Source organism: Equus przewalskii, chromosome 28, assembly GCF_037783145.1.
Source record: "Equus przewalskii isolate Varuska chromosome 28, EquPr2, whole genome shotgun sequence".
NCBI lineage: Eukaryota > Metazoa > Chordata > Mammalia > Perissodactyla > Equidae > Equus > Equus przewalskii.
This window is the reverse complement of record NC_091858.1, coordinates 31,786,048-31,797,523: the sequence shown is the minus strand read 5'-3', so window position 1 is coordinate 31,797,523 and position 11,476 is coordinate 31,786,048. Positions and strand designations below refer to the sequence as shown.

The 11,476-nt window shown below is 36.7% G+C and overlaps 1 protein-coding gene across 1 annotated transcript; it reads left to right on the top strand.

The window, feature by feature from the left end:
• Window positions 1-264: 264 nt before the first annotated feature.
• LOC139080021 (beta-defensin 130B-like) lies at window positions 265-5,737 on the top strand. Its single transcript, XM_070598152.1, has 2 exons — window positions 265-424; window positions 5,446-5,737. The coding sequence occupies exons 1-2, from the start codon at window positions 367-369 to the stop codon at window positions 5,625-5,627; spliced, it is 240 nt and encodes a 79-aa protein (XP_070454253.1). The 5' UTR covers window positions 265-366; the 3' UTR covers window positions 5,628-5,737.
• Window positions 5,738-11,476: the final 5,739 nt, after the last annotated feature.

Genomic DNA, 11,476 nt, shown 5'->3' with positions numbered 1-11,476 from the left:
TGGAAAAGAGTGTATTGTGCAAGAGTTCCCTTGCGGGTCAGAGGACTTTTGGCAATAAGGACTTTACGCTCGCATGACCTTACTTCTTGGCCCCTCTTGAAGATGCTTGGCCAAACATACTGACCTCTGGGTAATTGGAGAGCCCACAGGAAAAGTAAAGGGTTAGCTATCTGGTTTCCTATAACTAGGTTAATTTGTCACCAAATTTAGTGACTTCAGGGTTTGGAAATATTCCAACGGAAGCTGTTTTCTTTTCTCACTTGTTAAGCTTCACTGACCAAAAGGAACCTCGGTACCCCAGAAGCAAATAAAAGACCCTGTGTTCCACTATCCCTGATCACAAGCCTCTCTATTGGGCATTCAACTATGAGACTCCATTCCCTTCTTTCTGTTCTCCTCTTCTTTGTGACTATGATACCAAAAGGTAAGATGGTAAATAATTGTAGAGGTAGCTTTCTTAGGAGGCCTACTGGGAGGTTCAACTATACTGTGGCCCACTTACCTCAAACCCTAACGCACAGCCTCAGGGATTCACAAGTCCAATACGATCATCTTCCTTAGAACTGACGAGGCCAAAACTGCAAGGCAGGACAAAAATTTCCATCAACAGAAAACAAGATCCGAGAGCTCCATGAGTAGACAATGGGCTCACATAGAGAGATAAGTGGAGACTTTGACAAGTGTCTTAAGGCTTAGCATATAATTCAAATAGTTTTACCAGGGCCCCAATCTCCAAAAAGTGAGAGTGCAAATGGCACCTATTAGTCAGACTCGGTTAGTGAAAGGAAGTATGCAGAGTCTGTTGATGAGGAATATTTGTGAAGGATAGAAGATAGGCACGGAACACAAAGTTCAACCAAAAAGGATTGTATCAGATTATAAAAAACCAATAGGGGAGCAGGGGAATTTGGAAAAAGCATAAACAGTGGAATGAAGCTTCAATAGCAAAAGTTTTAGCATAAGGGAAAATATAAAGGAAGCATTTTGAAAATCTGAGTTACATCCTTAGGATCCTTGATTAAGAAATTTGAATATTAAAACATAGAATCAAAGGAAAAAGGGAATGTGATCCTCTTTAGGCTGGTTCATCCAGATCCTTGTAAGAACTGATAAAATTCTTTTCTCCACAATTAACAGCAGTATGTTCACACCCCTCACAACAATGTCTGTGATCATTGAACATAGATTGTCTGGATAACTCTCTCTCTTTCTTGGTTCATCTCTAAGATTCTTTTAAGTACAATCAAAGATATTCACTTGTTTGATCTTTGCCTAATCTGTGGATATCCTGCGATCTACCTGGCATACAGTTGTCTCCTCTTGAAGGAATAATTCTCATTTGGTTCTCAATTCTGTTCAGAAGGAGATGCAGCTGTGGGGAGACACGCTTGTAGTGACATCTAAAGTAAAATTATGTCATGATAATGACTTAAAATTAGAAGGCAATTTAACAGATAATTCTTTAATTTTACAGATAAGAGAATCCAGGTCTACATAAAAGAATATGAGTCTACTAAGGCCATAGAGGTGGTAGCAACACTGCGGTTCAATCCAAATATCTTTAATCTGGGTCAGTGTTGTTTCCATTAGTCTCTAGGAGTGAGTATGCCCATAATGTGGTAACCCTGATTTCTGTCAGGCTTTTTACTTCAAAATCTCCTAATTAGATACTGAGGGACCTAAGATTTTCAAGTTTCCTCTTTTTGAAGACGCAATGTCTCTAAAACATCTTACTTCACTTACCTCCAAATTCTTTCCCTTCAGTGTTTGAGGTAGGCATGTTGAATCTCCTGAATGTTCTAGTATTATTGTCGGACTATTAATGCTAATCTTTAGATTTTCCTGATATGTGTTCCTTAAAATCAGATAAATGTCTACAAAATCTCAGATAGCTGAAAGGGCTTGCCCCAAGATAATTATGTCTGCATGGTTGATGAGTGAATTTATTTTGTTCATGCTTTCCCTCCACCACCTAAGTTAAATTCAGCTCAACATAAATGACTGTTTCCATTCACACATAGCCCATGTTATGACCCTGGTCTTTTTTTAAAAAAGGTTAAGAAGAGATAGATCTCCTGGAATTAAAGGTCTAGTTAAAACCCACCATTATAGTGGCCAAAGGGATATGGCAGTGGTTCAATCTTAGGGTGGGAAGCAAATTGAGAAAGGCTGACCTAAGCAAAGGCCAGAAATAACTGATGGGAAAATAGGATTCTAGGAAATCTAGGCCTAAGGTTTAGAGAAGCGAATATAGTAATGACAAGACCGTATACCCACAAATACAATAATACATCCAAGAGTAGGGACCAGAAAGTCAAAACTAGGCTGAAACCATGAGATTTTAGAAGGAATAAGAGAGGAAAAATAGGAGGGGGGGAGGGGATCAAAGCATACTTAACTGCATTCAGTAGTAACAAATATTTACTAAGTTACTAAGCATCTGTTATTTTATGAAAATAGTGTTAAATACTCAGGATACAATGGAAACAAAAAAAGGAGTGTCTTCCCACAACATCTAAGACAGATGTTAGTCAAATGATTACACAAATTAATATATAATTATAAATTTTAATAATGCAACGAAGAGGAACAGAGTATTATGAGTTCCTATAGCCTGTGGTCATTGTCTACTTGCAATGCAAGGACTTCCTTGAGACATGCCTTTTGAGCCAAAAACTGAAAGATAAGTGTTAGTTAATGAATCCCTTGCAAGGAGCACTCAACACCCCTGGCAGAGGAAGATGCCAAAATGCAATGTCCTTGCTTCAGAAGACAGCACAGTGTGTTCAAGGAACTGCAAGAAGGCCACTTAATGAGAGAACTAGTTTGTACTAGAAAATGCACCAAGTATTTCACGGGATTATGCCAGAGTAAAAGTTGTATGGCACCAATACTAAGTATGTAGGGGGCACTTTAAGAACAAGGAAGGCAAGACAATCCAACTTCATACATGGAAATAATCACTACTAGTGTCTAGATCCCCCTGGGGTTTTTGGTTTACACACACAAACGAGGATTATCTGTGGTTTCTAGGCAGCCTACATGTGTGGCAGATTTCCTTGACAGATCTTTCCCTTTCTTTCACTATTTCCACTGTTCTTTCTTCAGTCTCTCTTCCTGGTTCCACCATAGAAGGAGTTTCAAGTTTACAGTATCTTCCTTCTTTTCTAATCCTGAGATAATCATCTTTTAAGATAAATACATGGAATTAGGCCTGAAAATAGGTAGAGGGTATAAATAACAAGCATAAGGAATAAGGAAATCAAAATTCCTAACTTTATCTTGTGATACAAGATGAAGTGAGCATCTAAATTGTTTCTTTTCCCAATAGCAATTATTAAATATCTATCCTTTCTCCCACTGCCATATGATATAATCATTATCACATATTAATATCATATAAATTCTGAAATCCATGAGATCCCTTTTATTCTATTGCTCTTATATCTATTATTATGCCAATAACTCTGAAAATAAATGTCAATATGTAAGAAGAAATGCCCTTCATCATGAACCAGGTAATTTAATATTATCTTCTTCACTTGAACTAGTGCCTGAGCACAAAGACATGTCATAGCCATTGTCGAAAGGGAGATTAGAACTCTCTGGCTGCCTGTCAGATAAAACCTCCTTAAATTAAGCCTCATGTTTAGCAGAGAGCACATCACTGGTGGGATGAACGGCTCTGATCCTTTTGATTTGAGCAAGAGGCATCTTCCAAGTAGAGAGAATGGCACCATCCTAGACCATGTTCTGCATCAGGAAACTGAACTTTCTAGTGTAGAGGGTGACAGGACTAGTCTGCTGAGGAGAGGTTAGGTGTCTTGTCCTCAGCTGCAGAATCACACATTCCATGTCGCACTGCGTGGATGCCTATAAGTTCATATACAGAGACCTCCTTGACATCAGACTCTGCTTTACACTTATATCTTGCTCAGTCCTGAGAACTCTAGATTTTAGCTTTATAAGAAAACCTGAAAATCTCACCAGATGTTATATTAAGTGCATAGATGAAGTTATCAGGGGAGAGACCAACAGCTAGCAACAGGGTGAGCATGAAGCTATGCTGCTGAGCCTGTACTCAGTGTAGAAAATGCAGTTGAGCCAGTGCCTTCCACAACTGGTTAGTGAGAACTTCACCTCTATCCCTCAAAGACACTTTATCTTCCAGAATTGGCAAATCAGAGGTAGTACCACAAGGTACTCTCCAACACCCCATGGTGCCATTCTCTTGTTGCACAGAGACCCTGAGTTTATGGATGGCTAGCTGAAGAGCAGGGTGTACCACCAGATTGTACCAGGTTGGATCTTACAGCAAGGGCAGAACACAAGCTTGCACAGGTTCTGAAAATTCAGTTACAAAAGGCTGCATTGGTTTTCAGGTTATGAATATTTTTCTACAGAATGGAAAGACAATCATGAGAGCCTAGTTTAAATACAAAAAAAAAAAAAAGATTCGGGGCCAAAAAGTGGTCAAGCTGTTAGTCAGGATGTAGAAGTTAGGGATCAAAGAAGCCAGTCTGGATTAGTATGTTACAGGACAGTAAAGATGAAATGAGATACAGGTGGGTTAATAGGATGGATCAGAAACTAATTTCTATTAATGAACACGAACAGAAGTGTCTCTGTTATGTAGCATCCGCCATGATCCACAGGGAAGGGAATGAACCTAGATGTGCTAGAAAGGCTAAAGGAAGGATTTTGAGACTATAGAAAACTACTCTATTGGAGCACACAGTTATGTGCTTCTCAGCAGCCAAATGAATTAGGAAAACATGGATATGTTTTAAGGAAAAATACTTTTCAGCTCTGAGAGAAATTCTCTCTGTGTATATACATATCAGAGGCATTGAACGACATGGAAAATGTATTTCTTGCATTGTTCTGAAATGGGGAAATTAGGTCTGATGGAATCTAAGGGATTGATAAATTTTCTATAAAAGGAGATGAAGATGAAAACATGTGCCACATGATCAGGATGCTGTAAGCACGGATGGGGAGGTCAGCACAGATGGGAAGGTGGAAGGACGGATACTACCTTTGAAACAGAGTTTCTTATTGAAGGTATGGGTGGCATTTGGAGCAGGACAACTCCTAGCTGGAAAATTTAACAACCCTATGCCTTACCCAGTAAATACCAGGACACCTCCCTAGTCATGGGACAATAAATTACCCCACACATTTCCAAAGGTACTGCCCCAGAAGAGGACAACTCTCTAAAGGCTTCTAGAAATCAGCCCTCCCTCGCCAAGATGTGTATAGTCCCACACTCTTAGCCCCTCTCCCCCAAAAAGACACTTCTTTTGCGTAAGCATCTGATCCTTTCATATAAGTAATATCATCTCTTCTATCCCGAAGCCATCCTTCTGTAAGTTTATTGCTTTATGTGCATTATCAGTAATTTGATGGTGAATTAACTATGTTGTTAAATCTCTTCCTGTGCAGCAAGAACTGGCGTAATTCCGGGACAAAAACAATGTGTTTTTTTGAAAGGGATATGCAAAGATGGAGGATGTACCAGCACAGATGACACCATCGGTGTATGTAGCGAAGAAAAAAAATGTTGTAGAAAGTGGTGGGTATTTCTGCCCTATCCAACGCCCGCTCCCAAAGCAAAATCTCCTTAGATGGGAGCAAACCTATAAGCCCTTCAAAGTTCAGAACACATGGACAAATGTTGCAGATTCCTGTTTAACTTGTCTTTCTCCCTTGACTGGAAATAAATATGCTAATTTGACATGCTCTTATCCCTGGGGAATTTCTTCTTGATGTACATGCAAGAACTACAAGACTAAACTAAATAATAGAGGAATCTCATACCCTAAAGATATTTATATAAAATATGACTTACTAAAAAAAGAGATAATTTTAAATATGTAAAATAATAAAGGTATGAACTAGCAGTAAAGAGTATTTGATTATCTAAAGTGGAATATCAACATTCTTCCTCATTTGATTCTGAACAAATATCCCTTTCATTACTACTACTAATATATATTTTATATATATATATATATAAAATATATCATAGTAGAGACCTATGTGGGAAATGTAGGTTCAGGACTGTCAATCACGTGGTCTTGCTAACACTGCCCCTGAGCATTAGGCACACTCCCAGCCCAGTCATGCCAACAACGAACTGAGGCTGGTCTCCCCTCTACCTCACACTGGCCCCAGAGGAGTAGAAGAGGAAGCACTGGTCCTTCTCGCTGGTGGGAGGACATAGAGAGCTGAGGAGCTGAGAGTTCAGCATACCCTGGTAGTTCCTTACAAATTCACTGTCAGATGATTCTACTTTATGGCTGAACAATTTCCACTAGAATAATTCTGGATAACTCTTACTTTATGGCTAAGAAAATTAAAGGGCAAGAAAGAGACCAAGAATTTTATATGACATGAGTTCCACAAAGATGGAAAGAATCTTTTGAATGAGGCCAAATTACCAAACAAACAAAATTCAAAGCTTTTTGTTTTCTAAACCTTAAAGCCTAGGGTCAATCAATCAGAAGAAGCTGGATTATCCCACCTTCTAAAATTCATTAGGATTTACATTTCTATTATTTATGTGGATATCAGTTGTACATAAGATCACAAATGTCTTGAGTACAAAAACCATGTTTATTCCTATCTGTATGTCCAGCCTGTCACAGTTTCATAACACACTGTGTTCACGAGAGCAGGTGCTTCTGTTAGACATCCTCAACTTAAAATTGCAGCTGCTATACCACTCATGGGACTTTGAACTATTTACCTAATCTTCATCTGCTGTAAAATTCTTTTTTAATAAATGAGCAAACTAAAAAATTTAACTTCTCGGCTTGTTGTAAGGATTAAATGAGATCATGTACACAAAGCACTTGGTACACATATAGTGAAACCCAGGAAAACTCAAATCATTAATATTATTGCTGTTCTCTTGTTACTGAAATACCACAGGGAAATAAATCATTGTACTTAGTCAGATAGTCTTGTTATTATATGCTGCATAGATTGCCAGTTTAAAATAAATAAAATGCAACGAAATATATTTAATATTGAAAAAATACATGGGAAAAACAATATTTCTTTGATATTTCAGAAGAAGCCACAGCAACTTATGTCACAAATTTATATTTTTTATTATAAATACCATTATCTTCTGATACCTAAAGCTTTATTTTATTAATAAAATGTCTCATGACCTCCTATGAAAACTGGAATTAAATAAGCAAGTTAGAAAAAAAATTTAAAATAACTTTCATCACGATTGATGATGAAGCTTAAATACTGACACTTCCTTAGCATTGAATAATCCTTTCTTTTTTCCTCTTTTTTTATTGCAGTAATGTTGGTTCATAACATTATATAAATTTCTGGTGTACATCACTATATTTCGATTTCTGTTTCAATTACATCATGTTCAATGACCAAAAACAGATTACAATCCATCACCACACACAGGTGCCTAATCACCCCTTTCACCCTCCCCCCTCACCCCCATCCCCTCTGGTAACCACCAAACCAATCTCTGTCTCCATGTGTTTGTTTGTTGTTGTTTTTATCTTCTACTTATGAGTCTCCCTCTAACTTCTTTCACTCAGCGTAATACCCTCAAGTTCCATCCATGTTGCCACAAATGGCTGGATTTCATCATTTCTTATGGCTGAGAAGTATTCTATTGTGTATATATACCACATCTTTATCCATTTACCTTTGATGGGTACCAAGGTTGCTTCCAGGTCTTGGCTATGGTGAATAATGCTGTGATGATGTAGGGCTGCATATATCTTTACACATTCATGTTTTCATGTTCTTTGGATAAATACCCAGCAGTGGAATAGCTGGATCATATGATGGTTCTGTTTTTAATTTTTTGAGGACTCTCCACACTGTTTTCCATAGTGGCTGCACCAGTTTGCATTCCTACCAGAAGTGTATGAGAGTTCCCTTTTCTCCACATCCTTTCCAACACTTATTATTTGTTGTTTTGTTAATTATAGCCATTCTGACAGGCATGAGGTGATATGTAGTTTTGATTTGCATTTCCCTAATATAATTAGTGATGTTGAAAATCTTTTCAAGCGCCCTTTGGCCATCCATATAATCTTCTTTGGAGAAATGTCTGTTCAGATCTTTTGCCCATTGTTTAATTGGATTGTTAGTTTCTTTGTTATTGAGATGTATGAGTTCTTTAGATATTTTGGATATTAATCTCTTATCAGATATATGATTTTCAAATATCTTCTCCCAATTGTTAGGTTGTCTTTTCATTTTGTTTGTTTCCTTTGCTGTGCAGAAGCTTCTTAGTTTGATGAAGTCCCGTTTGTTTATTTTTTCTTTTGTTTCTCTTGCCTGGTCAGACACAGTACTTGAAAATATGCTGATAATGTAAGTGAACATAAGTGAGGCCATCTTGTTACGCTAAATGACCCCAGCCTCTCCTCTGTGTGACTACTTGCTGTTCACGTACTCCAAAATAATTCACATACTCTCCTAATTTATGGCCTCCGATTACATATGTACTCCCCTATAACTTGATAAATTAAAACTTTGTTCTACAAGTTTCTCTCCAGGAACAGGCTGCCCACAGTTGGGAAACACATCTACAAGATATTCATCATCACTGACAGAAGAAAAGAACAATGAAAGACACTGGAGTCGATCATGCCTGAAGGCATGACATTTCTAAACCCTTTCCTTACTGCCCATTTTTCCTATACAAGTACCTCAAGATTCTGTAATTCTTGAAGATGGGTTTTTTGAGCCATTAGTCACCCATCTTCTGATTATGCTGGCTAATGGAATTAAAGCTTCCTTTCTCAATCTCTAACTTGTTATGATTAATTGGCTCAGATCGTGGTGAGCAGAGCAAGCCTATTGCTCGGTATCACTAAGACCAATGTCAAAGAGCATACTGCCTATGTTTTCTTCTAGAAGTTTTACGGTTTCAGGTCTTACATTCAAGTATTTAATCCATTTTGAGTTAATTTTTGCACGTGGTGTAAGATAATGGTCTACTTTCATTCTTTTACATATGGCTTCCCAGTTTTCCCAACACTGTTTATTGAAAAGACTTTCCTTTCTCCATTTTATGTTCTTGGCTCCCTTATAGAAAATCAGCTATCTAAGATGTGTGAGTTTATTTCTGGGCTTTTAACTCTATTCCATTGATCTATATGCCTATTTTTGTTCCAGTACCATGCTGTTTTGTTTACCAAAGCTTTGTAGTATATTTTGAAATCAGGAAAAGTGATACTTCAGCTTTGTTCTTTTTTCTCAGGATTCCTTTTGCTGTTCCATACAAATTTTAGGATTCTTTGTTCTAATTCTGTGAAAAATATCATTTGAAATTTGATAAGGATTGCATTGAATCTGTAGATTGCTTTAGGAAGTATGGAATTTTAAATATGTTAATTCTTCCACTCCAAGGGTGTGGAATATCTTTCCATTTTGTTGTGTCTTCAATTTCTTTCAATAATGTTATAGTTTTCAGTGTAGAGGTTTTTCACCTCTTTGGTTAAATTTATTCCTAGGTACTTTATTCTTTTTGTTATAATTGTAAATGAATTGTATTCTTAATTTCTCTTTCAGCTACTTCGTTGTTAGTGTATAGAATGCAATGATTTTTACATGTTGATTTTGTATCCTCCAACTTTAGCAAATTCATTTATTATTTCTATAAGTTTTTTGGTGGATTCTTTAGCGTTTTGTACATTTAAAATCATGTCATCTGCAGATAGTGACAGTTGCACTTCTTCCTTTCCAATTTGTATCCCTTTTATTTCTTTTTCTTGCCTGATTGCTATGGCTAGGACTTCAATACGATGTTAAATAAGAGTGGCAGAAGTGGGCATCCTTGACTTGTTCCTATTCTTAGAGGGACAGCGTTCAGTTTTTCACTGCTGAGTACAATGGTAGCTGTGGGTTTGTCACATATGGCCTTATTATGTTGAGGCACTTACCTTTTATACCCATTTTAGTCAGAGTTTTATCACAAATGGATGCTGAATCTTGTCAAATGTTTTCTCTGCATCTATTGAGATGATCATGTGATTTTTATTCTTCATTTTGTTAATGTGGTATATCACATTGATTGACTTGTGGATGTTGAACCATCCCTGCATCCCTGGAATAAATCCCACTTGATCATGGTGTATGATCTTTTTAATATATTGTCATATTTGACTTGCTAGCATTTTGTTGAGGATTTTTGCATCTATATCCATCAGTGATACTGGCCTGTAACTTTCCTTTTGTGTTGTCTTTATCTGGTTTTGGTATCAGGGTAATTTTGGCTTCAAAGAATGAGTGAGGAATTGTCCTGTACCCTTCAATGTTTTGGAAGAGTTTGAGAAGGATAGGTATTAAGCCTTTTTTGAATGTTTAGTAGAATTCACTGGGGAAGCCCTCTGGTCCTGGACTTTTGTTTTTTCAGATGTTTTTGATTACTGTTTCAATCTCCTTACTGGTGATTGGTCTAGTCAGATTCTCTATTTCTTCTTGATTCAGTTTGGAAAGTTGTGTGATTCCAAGAATTTATCTGTCTCTTCTAGATTGCCCAATTTGTTGGCATATAGGTTTTCTAGTATTCTGTTATAATCTTTTGTATTTATGAGGTCTCCATTGTAATTTCTCCTCCTTCCTGTCTGATTTTATTTATTTGAAACTTTTATCTTTTTTTCTTGGTCAATCTAGCTAAAGGTTTGTCAATTTTGTTTCTTTTCAAAGAACCAACTCTTAGTTTCATTGATTTTTTCTATTTTTTTTAGTCTCTATTTCATTTATTTCCACTCTGATATTTTTTATTTCCTTCCTTCTACTGACTTTGGGCATCGTTTGTTCTTCTATTTTTAGTTCCTTTAGGTGTACTGTTAGATTGTTTATTTGAGATTTTCCTTATTTCTTAGGATAGGCTTGTATTTCTATAAACTTCCCTCTTAGTACTGTTTTTGCTGCATCCCATAAATTTTGGTATGTCATATTTTCATTTTCATTTGTCTCCAGATATTTTTTTACTTCTCGTTTGATTTATTCATTGACCCAATAGTATTTTGTTTAATCCACAGAATTTGCGACCTTTCCAGTTTTCTTCTTGTGGTTGATTTCTAGTTACATACCATTATGGTCAGAAAAGATGCTTGATATTATTTCAATCTTATTAAGTTTATTGAAACTTGGCTTTTGCCCTAATACATGATCTACCCTGGAGAATGTTCCATGTGCATTTGAAGAGAAGGTGTATTCTGCAGTCTTTGTATGGAATGTTCTGTATATAGCTACTAAGTCCATCTGGTTTAATGTGTCATTTAAGGTCAATGTTTCCTTATTGATTTTCTGTTTCGATCATCTGTCCATTGATGTAAGTGGAGTGTTAAATTCCCGTACTATTATCATGTTACTCTCAATTTCTCCTTTTATGTCTGCTAATAATGTGTGTATATATTTAGGTGCCCCTATATTGGATGCACAGATATTTGCATGTGTTATGCCCTTTTGT